This window comes from Thalassophryne amazonica, chromosome 16 (assembly GCF_902500255.1).
Source record: "Thalassophryne amazonica chromosome 16, fThaAma1.1, whole genome shotgun sequence".
Lineage (NCBI taxonomy): Eukaryota > Metazoa > Chordata > Actinopteri > Batrachoidiformes > Batrachoididae > Thalassophryne > Thalassophryne amazonica.
Genome location: NC_047118.1, coordinates 57,883,092 through 57,905,264, shown reverse-complemented (window position 1 = coordinate 57,905,264; position 22,173 = coordinate 57,883,092). Strand labels below are relative to the sequence as shown.

The 22,173-nt window shown below is 42.3% G+C and overlaps 1 protein-coding gene across 3 annotated transcripts in view; it reads right to left on the bottom strand.

Annotated features, from left to right (window-relative positions):
• LOC117528687 (protein sidekick-2-like) overlaps positions 1 to 22,173 on the bottom strand; it is a 562,122-nt gene that overhangs the window by 12,670 nt on the left and 527,279 nt on the right. For 2 of the 3 annotated variants that reach the window (XM_034191315.1, XM_034191317.1), the window contains 5 exons: positions 21,335 to 21,517; positions 20,723 to 20,848; positions 20,476 to 20,640; positions 17,900 to 18,040; positions 10,380 to 10,524 (listed from right to left, as the gene is read on the bottom strand). In XM_034191315.1, the coding sequence (XP_034047206.1) occupies positions 10,380 to 10,524; positions 17,900 to 18,040; positions 20,476 to 20,640; positions 20,723 to 20,848; positions 21,335 to 21,517 (760 nt within the window). The remainder of the gene's footprint in view (positions 1 to 10,379; positions 10,525 to 17,899; positions 18,041 to 20,475; positions 20,641 to 20,722; positions 20,849 to 21,334; positions 21,518 to 22,173) is intronic. The other variant, XM_034191316.1, reaches the window with a different exon arrangement.

Here is a 22,173-nt window from a genome sequence, read left to right as displayed (position 1 = left end):
TGGCATCTTTATTGCTGAATTCTGCAAACTAGATGTCATCTGTCTAGAATGTGTCCTGAAATTCATCTAGATGTGAATGAAACAAATTGAACCAGTTTCCTCTTGTCATTGGACTACGTAACTTGGTTCAGGATGGAACCAGTCAAACATGGAATGAAGACAAGAGTTTTTTTTTTTGTTTAATCTGGAATGTGAAAGTCTATGTGGGGGTAGAGCCAACAACTATAAAATGCTGTGATGTCAAAAGAAATATTAAGGCATAAAGCAAACAACCTTGATGAACTCTCAAATTAAATATGCACTGAGGCATTTGCAGGAACTAAATGTTGAGGACCGCCAAGAACAGGAGGCTCAATGGGACAATGGGCATGAAAGGGCTGACACAACAAAGGCACTTCTCCTCTGGGTTAAAGGGGATGACGTGAGAGGGAGGAGTGTGGAAAAAAAAACACCATCTACTTAGAATTCAGACAAGGCTCAGACATGAAAAGGACGGAGCCACATGAGCAGAGGGGATGGGCGATGGATCCTGCTACTGATCATATTCTGAAATGCAGCCTGTGAGCTTTGAATTATTTAGGAGCACTGTATTTTTCCTCTTGCCTTATCTGAGCAATTCACCCCTCTCTCCCTTGCCCTTTCAAATACCCCATAGGGAGTCCTCCCACTCTTCCTCCTTAGTCCACAGATCATTAGCAAAGAGCACCAGATTGGATCTCTTCAAAGAGAAGGCGCAACTCAAGGCCCTTTGATCCCTTCCCTTGGTCAAGGAGAAAACACTACTGACTCTTCTGCCCTTATTGCACTCAGGCCGTCAAGCACAACCCCCTACAACCATACGTTAACGTCCAACAGTGAACCCAAAAGCAAGCTCTGAACCCTTCGTCTGAACACAAATACATGGGCAAAAAGTTCCCATTGCTTCTCTTACTGCAGAGTTTGTGAAGTTTTGCTTATGTAACATTTACCTAAACATGACCAAAGTGCCAGTGTGCCAAAGTCCAGCTGGCTGCTAAAGGGACATGTTCCCATCCAGACAGAGCCATGTTCAGATAGATCTCACACGACCGCCCACGAGAGGAATGCTGCGCTGCAAGCCAAAGAACTGCCCACTTTGACCTACTATAAGTACTCCCCTCTAAAGCATTGATGGGCAGACAAGAAATAAAAGCTGAAGATGATTCATTCTAATTAGTTGGGCTTGTGTTGTTTGCTTGTATAAATTGTTGCTTCACACAGTAAAAGATGAAACTGTGTTTGTTTTACTCTGATACACTGGGGAAATTAATTACCACCAATGTCATAGGTACAGTGAGTGGGTGATCACTAGGGCTGCAGCTATCAATTATTTTAGTAACTGAGTATTCTATCGATTATTCTCGTGATTGAGTGAGTAATCTGATAAAAATTACTTTTGCATTTTTAAACATCAACAGTCCAGGGCTCTTCCTAAGCAATGGCACAATGTTGCTGCGCCATCATGCAGACTGTCAAATTTAGAGTATCCCTTTCTGTTTTCCTGGCCAGTTATTCATTTTTCACATCTTTACAAATTTTGTATCTTTCCCAGTGTCAGGAGCTCAGCTCAGCACTCTCCTGACACCAGTCCGTAAGCGTACGCGATCGGTGTAATCCTCAGTCAGTCAGGTTGCACGTGAATGTAAGCACAGCCTGTGAAAAACTGGGCTCTGGAGTGCAGCTTTTCCACAAAACCCACACTGATAAATCTGCTCTGCACCTCTGTCGATGAAAACTTGTCTTAAAGTGCATGTCGAGGGCTGAGTCTATTGTCCAAAAGTCTATTCACCCGATTGTTGGCTGAATAAGGCACAAAAGTCTATTCGCCCGAATGGTCAGGCCAAAGGTTTGACATTTTGCTGAAATGCGGCTTTCTGTTTTTTCCCCCCAACTTGTAAAATTTACCCATTTTTAATTATTTATTTATTTTTTATAAAAAGTTATCGTGTTTGTAAAGCATTGCGTGCAAAGCGAAAAGTAAAAAGTGAAACACTCAGAGTGAATCTGAGCAAAACACAGAAGAAAGAGCGGACTTCTGCAAAGAGGATCTTCTTTCAGAGACTGTTTGTCAGTGTGGCCAGGGACGGAGCTGCGACTCGCCCGGTCTAAGGGGAGAGAGACAGCAGCAGGCCGTCAGGCGAATAGCCACTCTCCACACAGAGTGGAGCAGCCATCAGATGAAACTGTGTGTTTTTTTAAAAACAGACAAACACACTGCTTCACTAAGTGCGCATTAAGCTATTTCAGTTGACCGTCTTTCTCTTAAGAGCCTTTATTTTACTCTGTGTTTCTCACTGGAAAGCTGTAGCCTTTGGTGCTACTCTTACATGGCTAATGCACATGCTCTACTCTTCTTCTGTTTTTTTCTGGGGATGATGCAACACCACACACAGGCCTGGCATATGTACTACAACATTAAACTGAGCTTCGAGGCACAGAATTTGCCTCAAACATTTGTTTTTGTAATCAAATTATTTGAGTTACTCAACTAATCATTTCAGCCCTAGTGATCACACAAAAGGCTCAGTAATGTTCCGCTTAGTACGTGTATAAATCTGTACGTATTGTTATGTGGGCCACTGAAGAGGAGGTACTGCTGGCCCACCACCACCAGAGGGCGCCCTGCTTGGAGTGCGGGCTCCAAGCACGAGAGGGTGCCAGACCTAGAAGAAGTGACAGCTGTCATTCATCCCCTGCACCAGCTGTCACTCGTTCATCATCATCACCATCATAAAAGCCGGACTGCAACTCCACCTCCTCGCCGAGAAATCGACTACCATTAAAAAGGTAATTTCTCTGCTGACAGACACTTTGTGTGTTTAACCTGAACTTCTGTTACAGCCGTTTTCCTGGAGCGTTTCCTTGTCTGAGGGATTGGCGTTTGGTGTGACAGCGACGGCTTCGCCTCACATCCCAACCCAGATAAGTGGTTAAACCAGGAGCTGTACGAGTGTGTGATTGGAGGTGGAGGAGCTCCCTCCTAACTGTGTATGGACTGTGAATTACTGAGTGTGCGGACTCACACTCATACATCATATCTCTGCTTTCTGCCAGCAGTACCAGGGTCGACAGCCGAAGACAGAGGCCACCTGGGGACTCGGGACTTGGCGGCTCTGGTGTTCTTCAGACCGTTGGTGGTGGAAGCCGTGTGGGACGCGGCTTCTCTCTTGTCAGGGGTCTTCTATCTTCGAGCCTGCCCACACGTCACCTGGTGTTTATTGACTGTGCAAATTTCTGTACATTTAGTTGTGTATTATCACAACATTAAATTGTTACCTTTTGGCTTACTCATTGTCCGTTCATTTGCGCCCCCTGTTGTGGGTCCGTGCTACGACACCTTCCCAACACGTATGTTTCAAATGATGTAACCATCAGTGTTGTACTTCCATATATCATTTGTGTTAGCATGGATCCATTAAGCTGGGCTTACACTGTGCGAGTTTTGGCCCTTTATCAGCAGATTTTTCAGTCACGTGAGAATTTTTTGGATCGTGTTTCAGCTTAATTGCGCGTCCTGCATTGTGTAGTATATGAGCTGCGTTTAACCTCTCATGACCACCTCTCGATCGGCAATCGTATGGTTGGATGACAATAAAACCTGTTTGATATTCTGGTCGGTTGTCGTGAGGGTTCCACGCTGTTGAAGCAGCGCTACAAGTGTCTCTCGCACTGTGCATGTGCAAACACCGGAGAGAGCATAAACAGTGATCATCTCTTTGGGAGAGCTGCTTCTGTTTCTTTTCTTCCCCATTATTCTTCAACTCATTTAAAGTCTTGTATTTTTTTTTAACTTTGATGTCTCCCATCAAGAGTTTTTGTAAAAATAAGAAATGTAAATAAAGTTTGAAAATAAAGAAAAAAGAAAAAAAAAGGCTTCTGCTTACATTTTGCTTCTGGATGAGTCTGACGTGTGGTTTTTGAACGTACAATGTGAGCAGTCAGATCGCATCAGAGCATTGGGCCGTATAGTGTGAGAACATAAATCGTGCACTCTGAACTTTTACACTGTGCGGTTTTGTCGCACAGTTTGAGCTGGAGCCGAGTACAACGATTGAAAATATCGTACAGTGTCTGCCCAGCTTTAGAGGGCACTGTTTCTGCACAGGCTCAAGCTTTGGCCAAAGAGGTTTCAAAGGAGGCAAAAGAGTAGACAGAAGTGGTCTGCAAGGACATTTCATGACTAAGATTATATACTTAAATCATTAAATCAGGAGAGCAAAGATATAATTCTTTAGGGTACTAGTGCTTCCTCTCATATTGTGTAGTTGTGACACTTGTGTTTTTGACAACTGTTTTTGGTTCTTGGTCTCTTTGGAGGATCTTTTTTACCACTGGAATAACTTTGTGTCAAAGGAACACTTACTTAGTGGGACGCAACCGAATAGTGTCACTTGCATCATGAGGGTATGTCAACTGAGATTTTGGCCATATGCCACATTTCTCTCAGCATGAACCAGCACATGGATGTCTCAGTGCTGAGGGCCCCGGCAGCTGGAGAAGCCCAAGGGGATGCCCAGTAAACCCTCCCTGGTTCCTATCTGGGACCTGAGATGGTTCATTGAAGTGGTGGAAGTGGTGATGGGTGACACAAACACATGGTCCCACACATGACTTGAGTAATGGTGAAGTCATTTTTTTTCTCTTCGGAGAAAATTGAATTTAACCTGCTCGGGTTCACTGACAAGTGTAATTTTTCATATTTCTATTGAAAAATCAGCGATAAAATATCAGAGAAATGTGTTCAGCCACTTCTTGAAACTACACATTCTCAGCTATAATTTCCATCTTTCCTCTAGATGATCTTTGATTCAGAGCCAGTCCTAGAGGCCAGTGAATATCACCGGGGTTTGTCTGCTCTCTGCCTCTGCGAGAAGCAGCAGTGTGGCTGCAGCACTGAAACACGGCAGGAAACGCATAAAAAAAAAAAAAAAAAAATCAAAGAATAGCCCTGTCAACCTGAGAACATTTTATTTGTAATTAGTCTTACACACACACACACACACACACACACACACACACTTGAAGGGATTTTTTTTCCTGGATAACTGCAATATTTTATTTTTCAAGGCAGCAACGGACATTTTTTGATGTCAGTTCTCATGACTAATGAAATTTATTCATCCAAAAAAAGAATTGTCCCTAGTGTTGTCCCCAGACAAATACATTTCTTCTTCATATTTCAGCTGCTGCCATTAGGGGTCACCACAGCACATCAGTCATTTCCATCTCACCCTGTCCTCTGTATCTTCCTCTGTCACACCAACTCTTTGGCCTCCCTCTTCTCCTCCTGCATGGTGGCTCCATCCTCAGCATCCTTCTCCCTACATACCCCGGGTCCCTCCTCTGCACATGTCCAAACCATCTCAAGCTCACCTCTCTGACTTTGTCTCCAAACTGTCCCACCTGAGCTGTCCCTCTGATATGGTCATTCCTAATCATGTCCATCCTCATCACTCCCAAAGAGAATCACAACATCTTCACCTCTGCCACCTCCAGCTCTGCCTCCTGTCTTTTTCTTAGTGCCACCGTCTCTAAGCCATAAAACACAGCTTGTCTCACTATTTCCATATTCCTGTCCTTGATACCATACTGACCCATTACTTCCTCATCACCTCCGCTCCCTTCACCAACATGCCTACTGAAGACTGCTCCTATCACCACTCTTCCATGCTTGGACATACTCTGCACCACCTCATCTAATTCACTCCAGATCTTCTTTCTCCTTTGTCTCACAACCTACCTGTGGGGCAAATGCACTGATATTCATCATCACCCCTTTAATTTGTCAGACACTCACTTAACCACCAACACGCTTTTAACATACTCTTCCTTTAAAATGAGCCAACACCATTTCTCTTCCTATCCATAACATGATACAACAACTTGACACCAGCACCTATGCTCCTGGCCTTACTTCCCTTCCACTTGGTCTATTGCACACACAATATGTCTACCTTTTTTCTCTCCATCATATCAGCCAGTTCTCTCCCTTTACCAGTCATACTGTCAACATTCCAAGTTGCAACTCTCACTCCCACCCTTCTAGTTTCCCTCTTCTCCCACGCTCTCTAGACACATTCTCCCCCTCTTTTTCGCCCAGCAGTAGTCCAATTTCCGCCAGCACCATGTTGGGCAATGGCACTGGCAGAGCCGGCCCAAGGCATACGCCAACTACGCGGTCGCTTAGGGCCTCCACGCCACTAGGGGGCCCCGAGAGCACCGAGACATTGTGATAAAAAAGTAAATATATACATGAAATTAAAATAATATTGAATAATTTAAACGAAATTGTATTACACCCGAAAAAAATAATTTCATTTTGACAAAATACCAATACTAGGTTAATTGATGCCTCCTGTTGGCTGCTGCCACTGTTGGGCAAATTTAGATGCACCGCTTGGGTCAGGTGGTCGATGACTAATCGTGAGAAATGAAGTGAGTGCAAGTCATGTCTCAGAAAATAAATTATCCCTCTGGAGCGGAGAAAAGAAAAAAGAAGTTGGAAGACGAGAAAAAAACAAGACAAAGGTAGGTTTGCATGTCCAATATTACAATTTTTGTTGTCATTATTTGTGGAATGCTCCGTTCGTTTAGAGTAAAGTGCTTTAGGTGTCTTAAAGTCAGAGGCGATTGCTCTAAGACTGCAAGGGAAGCTCAGCTTCCCCTAAAATGTCAAAAAATAACTGATCAAATATATACTGTTGTGTGTACACATCATTGACTAAATATGCGCTACAACGCGCTCAACTTTTGTTCAGAATCAGCTTCTTATCACTGGTAACGACGCGGCTTTCTTCTCACTCAAACCCGCAGCTTCACACTGTGGACGCTGAGCGTCCACAGACTTCAATAGCGACACAAAGCATGCAGCGAAACGAGACGAGTCATTGGATAAATGCTGGGCTTTGTCCCGCCCATCGGACGCTCAGCGTGTCTGGGGGTCTATGGGGCAGTGGGCTGGCCTCGGCTGGCCCGGACGCTCAGCTTCTGCATGATGATTGGATGATCTGTCTGAGGCTGAATCCCTTTTTGATTGACAGCGAAATGAGCGAATCAGCGATTTTTTGGTGTAAACATCCGTGGGAGCATTTTCATTCTGTTCTGAGTTGAACCGGAGACTTTCCTAATCCTCTTAGCGGCATTTTCTTTATTAAAAACGACTAGTGACAAATCGAGCTTCTATTTCTGGTGGGGGCTTTTTGTAGCTGCTTGTGTTTGGAGACTGACTTCTATCACTCTTTCTGACTTCTATCGCAGTTTCTGTCCCTACTGAGCAGCGGGTGCTGCTGAGCTCCTCCACCGTCACAAAGCACTCACAGGCGGACACACTTCACACTAGCCTCGCGCCAGTCCTAGCTAGCGAGCTAGCTAGGTAGCAAGCTGCACATAATGGCAGACAATTTGAATGTTGTGGACCGGATTTTGGCGAAGCCATTTGATAGTCTTCCTTACAAAGAAAAATAGCGTTAAACAGCAGGGCAGATCAACTCCTCAGATTAATTTGGTGCAAAAGGTGGGGAAAAGTAGCTCAGCTCTCAATGGTTTGCAGGCCAAAGTTAAAGCAATAGCCCCCAGTGCAATGTTTGTGCATTGCTATGCACACACATTGCTGTTACGTTGTGGATTTCTATGTTCATTTTGGAGATTATTTAAGTATTGTATTTATTATTTAAGTACTTAATTTTGATTACAACTTTATTTTTCTGTAAGATAATGTGAATGTCATTTGATTCTATTTTGTATTTGGATATTGAACATTTTTGCACACTATTGCACATCTGAAAGAAATTAAACTATTTAACGTGTTTACTATAAATGCAGTCTCCTGCCTGCTGCTGTTACTTTCAAATAGTTAAATTAATGAGCCATACTTATACATCACTCTGTATGTAGAAGTTAATTAAAACATATTTATGAGTTTGCTACCCCTTTAAGGTTAAAAACAAGAATGACACCTGTATGATGTAAGATAATTACAAATAAGGCTAATGATTGTGGGTACGTTACACACATAACAGTGTAGCCTATGGAATAATGAGGCATCTGGTGCTGAGGTGATGGTAGGGGGGCCCCCCAAATGAAATTCTGCTTAAGGCCCCATAAAGGCTTTGGGCCGGCCCTGGGCACTGGAGGTGATTGTTGTTAACCCAGACCTCAACTGATATGGTATGGCTGCACACTCCATTTGGCTGAGATTTGGCAAATAAGGCTGAATCTCAATTCTACCCCTTGGCCCTTCCCCCTTCCCCTCCGTTTTGCGTGGGCACGAGAGACAGATGGGTGTCTCAATTCTCTTTTTGGAGTGAGGTGGAGGGGTAGGCGGAGGGCTACAAACCCCTCCAAACGGAGTGAATCTGGATGCATGGTCCGTTTGGAGGGGTAGGAGGAGCTTACCGCTGTCTCCACAGAAACAAACATGGTGCCCAGAGCCGCACAAATGAAAGCGAATTTCATTACAAATTCCGCAGTTCAGAAAGTTATAACTTACCAAAAAACTTTACAGTCAGTTGCCTATGACAGCAACGTGTGTGTGCTGCTGGATGCATGTTGCGTATATTGTCGTACTGAAGTATATCGTAACTTCACAGGCGTTATGATGCATATACACACAAACGCTACGATAAGACACTTTTATATCTCACAATGGAGAAAATCGATAAAGGATAAGCATGTTAATTTGTATGTTCATAAATCTTTGGATAATAGCGACCCCTGCTGTTGGATTTCAAGGTCTGTAATGTGTATTTTGTAAACAAACGGAGCCCTGAGCAAATTCATCTCCTCATAAGCTTTCAGGCAGAAAATGTTTCATCAATGGGAGTAAGTTGGAAAATATATACACACACATGTATATGTGTAACACATAACCTGACGTTCTAATAGACTGATATTATTTGTCAAGGAAATCTCTAAAGGAAATAGGGCTGGATGCAAAAAATGGGAGAATTTGAAAAAGAAATATAAGGTTAACAGAACCAGATGCAGCCCATAACATACATACAGGTGCTGGTCATATAATTAGAATATCATGAAAATGTGGATTTATTTCAGTAATTCCATTCAAAAAGTGAAACTTGTATAATGTATACATACATTCCACAAAGACTGATATATTTCAAGTGTTTATTTATTTGAATTACTAATTAATTAATTTGTTAATTAATTACTAATCCATCAATTATTGATTAATCAATTAACAATATTAATTATTACTATTATTAATGACTAATTATTATCAGTATTGTTAACATAAATTAATTACAAATCAATTAATTATTAATACGACTAATTATTATAAATTGCGAATTAATTAAATTAATTATTAATACCACAAAATTCTCCAACATGATTGCGATGTGTCGAAGAAATCTGACTTCTTCTATTTCTTTGCATTTACGCAGAAAGGCGTAAATGCCATGTTGGCAAACAGTGAAGACGTCAGTTTGAGACAGGCAGTTCCCCCCCCCCCCCAAGGGGTGTTTCAATTCATAGGGCTTCAGGCACACCCCTTCACCTTAACCCTTGTTTTAAAGGGGAAGGCGTAGGGGTAGGGGTTGGGCTAAGGGGAAGGGGAAGGGGTACAAAAGAGAATTGAGATTGGGCCTAAGTTTGATGCCTTGCCTCCTCCTACTTTCCTCATTTATTCAGGCTTGGCACCGGCACTCAGAATTTACCGGCTGCACACTCATGAGGCTGAGTTACAGACATATATGTCTCACATTCAGAAAACTGGGATTGTTCTGCACATTTTGATATGCAACAAATGTGGAAATTACAGAAGACATAGTAAAATTTAGAAAATACCCTTGGACCTCAGAGGGTTCACCAGCAACATATTGATTTAGAATTCAAACACCATCACAGGCTAACCAGCTACATAATGCAATGGCAATCTCAAAACACTCTCAGTAAACTCCTTCTTGTAGCCAGTGATCAGGTGAAAATGCCATAAGAATATCTGGTAGTATGAAGAGGATCCCTATAGAGGTAAATGTGTGCATGTTTGTCTCACTAAATTTAAATAACCTTTTAAAATGACTGATTATGCAGTTATCAGCTTACCATGGCCTTGTAACTGTCTGGCAGTGCTTGCCAATGGTCTTACAGAATAGCTAACCCAACCACTACTGCAATAAATGTTAATACTGTCACCAGTTCCTGTTTCCATGAATATGAGATCAGTCAGATTATCACTTTCCTCATACGTATTATAACTGCGGGCCAAACTGCAGAGCCAGCTTCACCACTATTGTAACGATTCCTATAACAGTGACAGTTGTTACAATAGTGGATGCAACACAGCACTGAATGCTGTGGTTGACTGATTCTGTCTGATGGCGTGTTTACGATGACGGGCTCACCTTGTGTAGATGCCGTTCTTGCGGCAAAAAGAGTTTTTCACAGACAGACGTCTGTTGTTGAGCTCCAGGGCTGGAAAGCGTCCCTCATCCAGACGCACCATCTCTCCATGGGTCAGAGGCAGCGCCGTGCAGTTGGAATGGTTGCCTGCACACGAATATGAAGATGACACTGTGGGTAATTTATTGAGGTAATCAATGTGTGCACTTCAGTTTCTGTATACATCCAGTTTACCTGATTTCATGATTTATCACCATTTACTGAAAGATGACTTTTCATGTGGCCTTAATGTCTGACCACTTCATTCTCTTTTCAACCTTATTTAATATCCTGCATCCCATTTTTATCACCTTTACATTGACCTTTCAGGGTAACTCAAGGTCATTCATTGGACTTCTCAGATCCCTTCATACTGCATTAGTTAAGTCTGGTGTTTGACATCTTGTGATAGCAGAACACACCTGGTTCAGGTGAGAATATCAGGTCAAGATGAAACAAACGTTGACCTCTGCCCAGTTTGTCTTACAACTGACTCACTTTATCCTTGACCAGCTTTCAACCAGCTCACCGGGTTTAATGTAAATGGGATTATAATGGTTTGATTCATATTTACACACAAACACACAGAGAAGCACAGCTGGACAGGATATACTGATGAGCAAAACATTTGTGATTGATCAGAAGAAAGCAGCGGAGTGACATCCATCCGCTCTAAATCGGCAGGTCCGAGGTGGAGAGGGTGGAGAGTTTTAAATATCTCTGCGTGACCATCTCACAGGACTTGTCTTGGTCACGCCACATTAATGGATGGAATGGAGCTCTAACTCCATTCAACTGAGAGCTGCTTACACCCCTGCATAAATGTGGTCATCACCGGCCCACGTAGTTCGCCGTCACACTGCCCTGACCAGCTGACAAAAGCATACAATTGTTTATAAGGATCTATAGCCTTATCCTGAACCTATATCTAAGTTGCAGTAACAAGAGGTACAAGATCAGATGTATTTCACAACTCTTTTTAAGGATATGTATTTGCTAATTTCACAAAGGTTTAATTCTTGATTGCATTTTTTTTAACTTGAAAATTCTTCTCTGTTATAAAGTTAATCAATATGAGGACAAAGCTTCAGCTTTTAGCTCATACCTTTTTTGTTAAGGGTCCAAAAAAGAACATTTTATTCATTAAAAAAAAAAAATAATAATATCGGCTGATTTATCGGCTATCGGCAAATCAGCCAATTTATCGAATATCGGCATTTTTTTCATCCAGATATCGTTATTGGCATTGGCCTCAAAAAAATCCATATCAGTTGGGCTCTAGTACATATATATATTTTAGTTCACTTTTATTGCACTTTTTACTTTTTGTGTTTATGATTTTGCGCTTTTGCTATTGTTGTTATTGTTTTTGTCAGCGCAGGTACAAAGACACTTTTCACTGCATTTTATACATTGTATATTTGCATGTGACAAATAAACATCTTGACATCTTAATATGAATGACATAATGAAGTCAAACAAAAGTCATACAGAATCAGAAACATCATTACAGAAACATGTATATTTACTTGTACATTTATATTTTGTAGTACTCCTTCTCCTTCCTTCCTTGGAAGGAGTACTTCGAGGATCTCCTCAATCCCATCGTCACGTCTTCCGAAGAGGAAGCAGAGACTGGGGACCCAGAGGCGGACTCATCCATTACCCAGGCAGAAGTCACCGAGGTGGTTAGAAAGCTCCTCGGTGGCAAGGCTCCTGGGGTGGATGAAATCCATCCTGAGTACCTTAAGTCTCTGGATGTTGTGGGACTGTCTTGGCTGACACGCCTCTGGAACATCACGTGGCAATCGGGGACAGTGCCTCTGGATTGGCAGACCGGGGTGGTGGTCCCTCTGTTTAAGAAGGGGGACCGGAGGGTGTGTTCCAATTATAGGGGGATCACACTCCTCAGCCTCCCTGGTAAGGTCTATTCCAGAGTACTGGAGAGGAGAATTCGACCGATGGTTGAACCTCGGATTCAGGAGGAGCAGTGTGGTTTTTGTCCTGGTTGCAGCACACTGGACCAGCTCTACACGCTCCAACGGGTGCTCGAGGGTTCATGGGAGTTTGCCCAACCAGTCCACATGTGTTTTGTGGATCTGGAGAAGGCGTTTGACTGTGTCCCTCGGGGCACCCTGTGGGGAGTGCTCCGGGAGTACGGGGTCCGGGGTCCTTTGCTAAGGGCTATCCGGTCCCTGTACGACCGCAGCAGGAGCTTGGTTCTCATTGCCGGTAGTAAGTCAAACCTGTTTCCAGTGCATGTTGGTCTCTGCCAGGGCTGCCCTTTGTCACCGGTTCTGTTCATTATTTTTATGGACAGAATTTCTAGTCGCAGCCAGGGTGTAGAGGGGGTCTGGTTTGGGAACCACAGAATCTCATCTCTGCTGTTTGCGGACGATGTGGTTCTGTTGGCTTCATCAAATCAGGACCTTCAGCGTGCACTGGGGCGGTTTGCAGCCGAGTGTGAGGCGTCCAGGATGAAGATCAGCACCTCCAAATCCGAGGCCATGGTTCTTGACCGGAAAAAGGTGCTTTGCCCTCTTCAGGTCGGTGGAGTGTTCTTGCCTCAAGTGGAAGAGTTTAAGTATCTCGGGGTCTTGTTCACGAGTGAGGGACGGATGAAGCGTGAGATCGATAGACGGATCGGTGCAGCGTCTGCAGTGATGCGGTCGCTGTATCGGACCGTCGTGGTGAAGACAGAGCTGAGCAGGGGGGCAAAGCTCTCGATTTACCGATCGATCTACGTTCCGATCCTCACCTATGATCATGAGATTTGGCTCATAACCGAAAGAACGAGATCGCGGGTACAAGCGGCCGAGATGAGTTTCCTCCGCAGGGTGGCTGGGCGCTCCCTTAGAGATAGGGTGAGGAGCTTGGTCACTCAGGAGGAGCTCGGAATCGAGCCGCTGCTCCTCCATGTCGAAAGGAGCCAGTTGAGGTGGCTCGGGCATCTTTTCCGGATGCCCACTGGACGCCTCGCTGGAGAGGTGTTCCGGGTACATCCCATTGGGAGGAGGCCCCGGGGAAGACCCAGGACACGCTGGAAGGATTACATCTCTCGGCTGGCTTGGGAACGCCTTGGGATTCCCCCGGAGGAGCTGGGGGAGGTGTGTGTGGATCGGGAGGTCTGGGTGGCTTTGCTTGAGCTGCTACCCCCACGACCCGACTCCGGATAAAGCGGAAGAAAATGGATGGATGGATGGATTTATATTTTGGTGTGTAGAAAATTGGACAGGGCATGTATCAGCCCTCTGATGCTCTTCATTTAAATACTTATCAACAAAATGATAGTGGTGTTGAAGAAAACTCATTTCCGCCCTGCCTTCACTGTGCATGCGTCATTTCGGAGTCTCTTCACCCAAAACCATCAAATGGATTAATAGGATTATTAACCATCAGATGACAAGGTAAAACCTCTTAAATCATTCTAAGTAAGGTTTAAGCGGAAACAAGACCGTTTCAAGCAGAAACGAAGTGATACGCTGTGACGCTTTGAAATGACCGACGCACAGTGAATGCATCAGCTTGCAGCTCGTGTAGCCGAAGCACTCTGATCACTTCCTCTGTCTTTTATGATGAAATAATTGAATGAATTTATGTGGAAATGATTGTCGTACAAAAGCTTCAGGTACCTTTTGCTGAGATAGATGATGACTGGTGTGAAGTTTTAAGCAGAAACGATAATCTGTGAGCCGCAGCTAATGACGCAAGCGCAGTGAAAGCAGGGCGGACCGATTTTTAGGGGAGACCTTTCAGTTGGCGACATCGGAATGGGCTGGGGTATTCTGTCATTATGCTGTTTTTTTCTTTTAACTGATGGCTATCAGCTTTACATTGTCTTTCTATTACTCTACTGGGTGTGGAAATATCTCAAACAAATATATATATATATATTTTTTCAAAGTGTTTTTTGACAGCCTTGATCTTGAGCTTTGACCAGCAAATATTCCTACCAGGTTTGGTGAAAATCTGGACACCTGAGTTATTTTGTAAACACACACACACACACACACACACACACACACACACACACACACACACACACACACACACACACACACACACACACACACACACACACACACACACACACACACACACACACACACACACACACACACACACACACACACAGTCATTCCACACTCCACTGCTGCAGGTGTGCTGGGTGATTCCTGACTCACCGTGCAACCTTGAACTTGGCGTCAAAATTACTTTTCCCAACTTCTGAGTTCACCTGAGTGACTAAAGTGCATGAATCAGTCCAATCACACAGCAATTTAAAACACATCACGCTATGAAAAATTTAAAGGCATTACAGGCAGCAAACAAAAGCTTTTTGTTTTAAAGTCTGTTTGTTGACAATAAAATAAAACCAAGGTAACAGTCTAAGTGTGCGAGCGCTGTCAGTTCATCACATCCTTGAAGTGAATTAGTGCAAGTTTTTGTTTTAAAGAGGGACTAGCTTAAAAATAATTCTGATTTTATCTAATAAAACATGCTAAAACATGCATTTCCCACCATTCTTATGAGCTTTTTGTTTTGATAATTAATAAATCGAAAATATAAAAAATGATAAAGAATGCATCTGATTGGTCAGAAATTTAATGACGTGTGTGTGTGTGTGTGTGGATCAAGCTCCTGTGTGTGCACGTGGTGCTGTGGGAGACTGCTGCCTCTCCAGTTTTACCTCTTTTTTTAGCTATTTTTTCCTATCCTTTCTCCCCTCCTGCTTTTCTCACAAAGATATTGTGTGCTTTATACATATCCCATGGCTATTTGTAACTTTCTAATGCTACCAGGAGCCAGTGTTTTTACTTATTCAAGGGTGGAGCTGCTGGGTCTGAAAACAAAGGGATGAGCCGGAATACGACACCCCATCCCAGCAGAGTTGAGCAGGAGACCCAGGGCTTACAAGACCGGGCCTAAGCTAAAGGCTAGGCTAGCAGACAACCGTGATCATGAGAAATGTGTACTTGCTGATCTCGAACAAGATCGATGAGCTGTCCACACTGAAAAACCAGAGGATTTATCGTGAGACCAGCTTGTTTTTCCTTACAGAGATGTGACTAACCCACCTCGTACTGGATGATAATGTGGACCTGCTGGGATTCACTGTTGTGACACTAAAGCATGTTAAAAAAGCAAAGGTGGGACTTGTCATTTACGTTAACAACTGCTGGTGTAACCCAGGACATATCACCGTAAAGACGGCCTTATGATGGCAGGACCTCCTGCTGCTAGCTGTTAGCCTGCAGCCATACTATCTACCAAGGCAGCTGAGTCACGTCAAGAAGACCAAAACCAGCTGTCGCCGTGATCGCAGAGACAGTCGAGAACAGAGGAAGTCTTTTACAGGAGGTGAGTTTCAAAACTAGACTATTTATTTATCAGTCTAGCTGAGGACATGATATCAATTCTAAATGGTTAACTGGTTAACTGCATAAAGCTGCTAATAAAGTAACTGTATAAAGCTGCTAATAAAGTAACTGTATAAAGTAACTGTGTAACGCTGCTTATAATGTAACTGTATAACGCTGATAATAAAGTAACTGTATTACGGTGCTAATAAAGTAACTGTATAATGCTGCTAATAAAGTAACTATAAAGCTGCTAATAAAGTAAATGTATATAGCTGCTTATAAAGTAACTGTATAAAGTAACTGTATAAAGCTGCTTATAAAGTAACTGTAAATCTGATAATAAACTGTATAAAGCTGCTAATAAAGTGTATAAAGCTGCTAATAAAGTAACTGTATAAAACTGCTTATAAAGTAACTGTAAAGCTGCTTATATAGTAACTGTATAAAGCTTTTTATAATGTAAGTGTATAAAGCTGCTAATAAAGTAACTGTATAAAACTGCTTATAAAGTAACTGTAAAGCTGCTTATATAGTAACTGTATAAAGCTTTTATAATGTAAGTGTATAAAGCTGCTAATAAAGTAATTGTATAAAGCTGCTTATAAAGTATCTATAAAGCTGCTAATAAAGTAACTGTATAAAGCTGCTTATAAAGTATCTATAAAGCTGCTAATAAAGTAACTGTATAAAACTGCTTATAAAGTAACTGTAAAGCTGCTTATATAGTAACTGTATAAAGCTTTTATAATGTAAGTGTATAAAGCTGCTAATAAAGTAATTGTATAAAGCTGCTTATAAAGTATCTATAAAGCTGCTAATAAAGTAACTGTAAAGCTGCTTATATAGTAACTGTATAAAGCTTTTATAATGTAAGTGTATAAAGCTGCTAATAAAGTAATTGTATAAAGCTGCTTATAAAGTATCTATAAAGCTGCTAATAAAGTAACTGTATAAAGCTGCTTATAAAGTATCTATAAAGCTGCTAATAAAGTAATTGTATAAAGCTGCTTATAAAGTATCTATAAAGCTGCTAATAAAGTAACTGTATAAAGCTGCTTATAAAGTATCTATAAAGCTGCTAATAAAGTAACTGTATAAAGCTGCTTATAAAGTAACTGTATAAAACTGCTTATAAAGTAACTGTAAAGCTGCTAATAAAGTAACTGTATAAAGCTGCTAATAAAATAACTGTATAAAGTAAAGAAAAAGTAACTAATAAAGTAACTTTTCAGAGTAACCGTGGCAACACTGGTTACTCTGGAGTTACTCAGAGTAACCAGTGAGTAACCAGTAACCAGGGTTACTCACACCCTGGCGACCCCCGGCAGCCTAGTTTTTTTTGTGCAGCATGTATGTATTTTGGATAGTGGTGAGTTGGGTGGTGAGTGCTACCCATGCCTCTCAATGTCACTATCGTGCAGCCTTCCTGAGAGTAGCTTCAACTTCAGGTGATCCTAACGAGGGCAAGATCAGCTACCACAAGGGATCGAGAGAGCCCGTGTTGCCCCTTTGTGGTCACACATAAGCTATCTGTACTGAACGTGCAACACTGACCCAAAAAATGCTGATGAAGGTGATCGTGTGACCCTACAGTACTTTAGGAAGACTCGACCTAACTCCAAAGACAAACATCCTAACAACAGTAATGATGTCAATAGGGAAAATGAACATAAATGAACGCTGGCTTCTTCATAGAGCAGCACGAGGGCCACTAATTGTTTAAGTTTTTCAGTTGCTCTCAGGCTGACTAATGACTTCTGTATTACACCACTGCCGGGTCATTTTTCCCTCATATTGATTCTCACTGCAGTTAAACATGAACAATAATGTTTATTCATCTGCCTGTTTCAGCAGATTCAGTGTTAACCTTTAGTGTAATCTTTTTCCTGACAGCCAAACAATATAAGGCCATTTGTCTAATTGCGTGAGCTTTAACACTCCCATTTTACAAAACAGTCTTTGGATGTGCAGTCATTAAAATGCAATTCTCAGCAGAGCTGTCTGAAAGGAAGATAAATGTCCGTCGATAACTTAATGAGCAGACGCACAAACTGAGACATTAAGGGTGAGTTGAACTGACAGTTGTGCGGGTTTTTTCTTTCTTTTTTTTTAAAACGCACCTGATTCTGCTTTCTTGGTGTATTTTTTACTCTGTCCTCGGATTATGAGGATAAAGACGAGGAGCAGGATGAAGATGAGGCCCACCAGAGCGATGACGACCAGGAACCACCACTCCTCGTAAAACGGAGAAACTTTCTGGGCTGAACACGCCAAACAACACACATTAATACTTCAACAACATCTTCAACAAAAAAACTAAAGAACAGGCAATATTATTTTAGAAAAGCAACACTCCTTCATAATTAACCCATGTGCTTAGTTTTATTCATCCCACATTGGGTAAATTTCAATCCTTTGACTCTAATATATTTTTTTGGTGAAGTTATGTGATTGCCCATGGAGATTTTCCTGAACATCAGTCAAGATGTTGCAAAACATGATGCAGATCCCAAGACAGAGTTGATTAAAGTTGGGTAGTGATGCTCATTTCCATCAATTCCTGCACTCGGCCATCACAGACATTCACTGATCTCCGCAGTGACATTCATGTCTCTGGGTTTTTGGCCTTTGAGATGAGATGAAGAGATGCCATGGAACAGCTTATGGAGCCATGAGGTGACTAAACAGGGGTGTTTGCTGACGTCAATAGAATGCAAGAGAATGAAGGTCCAAGTCTTTATGGTCCTGGTGCGTCATGTCTTATTGTATGGTTGTAAGACTTAAACGCTATCTAGTTACCTAAGGTGAAAAATGGATGCCTTTGGAACGAGGGGTCTTCAGAGGATCCTTGTCAAATGAGCAGTTACTTAGGGAGATGCTGAGGAGTCTACTATGCAGGTTTCTCAGTTTTGAGGACCTCAGCAACTGGCGAATGCCCACATTTCTAGATGTCTGCCATCCAGGACACAAGGTGGTTCCATGGTGTGGTGGCACCGGCACATGCTCCCAGATCTGACCTAACCTGTGATGCCACCCAAATTTTAATTTTATCCCACCCTTTAGCATTGATGATTTATTATGATGTCATAAAGAGCTTAAGGGGCTGAGCGATTAAGGGGCTGAGTGATTATGGCTACCTCCAGTAGCCATAATCACTAGGGGTGTGTAGAACTCATAGTTTGGATTGTATTGATGTAATACTGGCCACAATTACTGGACTGGATCTTGCGGCAGGGGGTGGGGCAGTAGTGAACCCAATCCAATCTCAGTCTTCGATTGCAGATATGAGTTACATTGTTGGTTATGTACATATGTCTTCGTTCTTGGTTTTAAAACAGAGAAATTGGTATTGAATTGGTATTGGCAGCTGCTGAATGTTCCAGTATCAGACCTGAAAAAGTGATATTGTGCCATCTCTAATCATAACCCGGGCAGAGGTATGTGCTCTCCAAATACACCATCCATTGTGTAAGTATTTTTCCATGATGATTTCAAAACAAAAACAAGAGTTCAGTTCTGCAAAAGCAAACTGCAGCAGAGGTGCTGCGTAGGGGAACTGGAACATTGACAAGTACAAGTTTGTGAGCAGGTTCACTAAAACAGCAGAAACAGACAGTGCGCAATGAACTTTGAGACACGCTGAGGTTTTTTGATAACAAAAACAACCCCAAAGTGTTCCAGCTCTCTCCCTCTCAATCACCATTATCGGTTGGCCTTCCTGGCCAAATCTGTCTTTCCAGCGAACCTAGGTTCTTGTTTGCTGTTGATCTACTGGAGGTAGTGTCTGCCAGATCACCACCTGCGAGGAGCCTAAACAAGAGCTGGATAAGTGAATAAGTACAGGTGGTGGACAAGTGTCTCACATGGTACCACAGCTGCAAATAGCCTGCCATCTCTCCTCAGGCAGCACAGAACCACAGCTCCACAGGAGTGTTTATCCTGCTGAGGTTACTTTTCAGAACATTTTCTTCAATGAGCAAATGTTTGTCCAAGTCATAGACACAAGCAACCACATGGTTTTACAACACCTGCTTCACCAACGGCACAGGAGGTGTAGGAACTGCTGGACTCTCTTGCCCCATCTGTCAGTCTGTGTCCATTGTGGTCATTGTGTATGCTATATCTTGACCAAGACTGAGTATCTAGGTGACACTTGGTATAAAGGTTCACTGCACCAAGACCTCAGACAAGTTTGACATTTGGTGTTTTTCGTTTGGAAATGTGGCCACCAGAAAACCAAGCCTTGGATATCTTTGGTTTGTAATATCTTGAAAAAGACTTAATATATCAAAGTGAAACTTACACGATCACCCCATTAAAACCTCAAATATGTTCAGCATTTGCCTTTGTACACATCTTATTTTGGCCACCCGGGGACAGAATCTCTAAAACCTAGTGTATGAACTCTGTAAGATCTTGATGAATCATGATCAAATTTAAATTTGCTACTGTGGATTACCACTTGCTGAGACCTTGCAAAGGTTTGAGGTTGGGTCAGTGATGTAGGGTAGAATAAGTATTATCCTTGCTGGTTGTAATTGGTGAATTTAGAATTATCCACCTGGTAGTGGACTTTTAGCCACCAGGCTGGTAACAGTGTCATGGGGCTGAACACTCAGATCTGAAAGCACAGTTTTAAACTTAAGTGATTATGAAGGAGTTTTCATTGAACTCTTTCTATTCAAATTCAACCAACCTGATATGGAGGGTGATGGTGCACTCGGTGACCCATAGCCATAGTCGTTGACAGCAATTACACGAAAGTCATAGGTGACCCCTTCTCTCAGCATGTCCAGGTTAAGTGTGTATGAAGTCACTTCCTTAGGAATGTCTTTGATAAGGATATCCCATAATCCTTCATCTAAAGGATGGATAGAACACGTTTTAATAAAGATCATACAAAGGACTGCTTTTAGTACTGGAATCAAAGTACTGAGACTCACCCGATGGCCTGGCCTCGATGACGTATCGTGTGATGGGTGCATGGCCCTGGTCTCCACTGGTCCAGTGAAGTGTGAGGGCAGCTCCATAACGAGAAATAAAAGGTTCTCCAGGAGGTCCAGGGGCTCCTTATATTGGATAGTAAGAATAATAGTTACCTTAGTCATAACAACTGGGATCCCGTGAGGAGCAAGACTTTCATTGACCTAGGCTGTGGAAATTAAACAAACTGACAGACAAGCTAGTTTCAAACTCCATGCAACTTTAACCACACCTGCTCCAAATTTCAAGGATGTGACAATATTATTCCCTGCAACAACCATAGACATGTCCACTATGTGACAAACAAGTATGTGATGTATTACATAAGCAAAACAAAACTGATTTTATAATGATATGTTGCATCAAAGTTAAACAATGTTTAAAAATTTTATTCAAATTACACCCTCTTTCAAAGACTTTCAAGACAATGGTGTTTATGGTTTTTGAGTTATCGTGTATGTAATTTGGATGAGATGAACTCTTATCTAGTTATTCACTCGCAACATTTTATGCAGTATGCCATCTAGGCTTTCTCAAAGCTTAGGAATTAGCACAACTGAAGCGTGACCCACCTTCTCCAGGTCCAGTGGTGATGTTGGCCTCTACCTCAGGGCCATAAGTGAGGGTTTTGGCACGAATGCGGAAGTTATAAGTGACGCCATCAGCCAGATCTTTGATCTTCATCCATAGGGGAATGCTGCCCTTCACATCTACTGTCACTATCTTACTGACACCTGGAGTGCGAGGAGAGGAGTCTGTACAGAAAACACTAAGACTCTAGATGCTGCTTTCTGCAAGCGCCACACAGTCAAGCTTTGTGCATGTAAACATTGACAAAGGCAAATAGATTCAAAACCATAAAGATTCAGAAGATGAGCTGGGCAAACTGAAGACTGAATTACACTTCTACGTCTGCACATTTAACAACAGGTATGGGTGATGTATGTTGTTGTTTGTCTTTCGGCTGCCCCTGTTTTTTTTTGCTTCAGGGTTATCACAGCACAGCCAGTAAAGCTGTGTATTGAGATATGGCACAAGCTTTACACCGGATACTTTTCCTGACACAACTGCAGTGTTACATGGAGGTCCTGGTCTTCCAAAGAGCTCTCCCATCCAAGTACTAACCAGGAACAAACCTACTTAATTTCTGAGATCTAATGGGATCAGGCTAACACACAGCAGAGTGGCTGCGGCAAAGATGATGTTAAAAATTTGTTTTTAAACAGATGTAAACATGTCCACCAAGTGACAGTGTCACAGTTAATGCTTAAAAATAACTGAGAAGTGCATATCTATAAGATTTTATAATGTTTGCAGATGACATGTCATCTCTAGTGTAGAGTGCAGGCTGAGATGAACCTGGAAGGGTGGAGGTATGCTCTGGAGAGAAGGGGAATGAAAATCAGTCAGA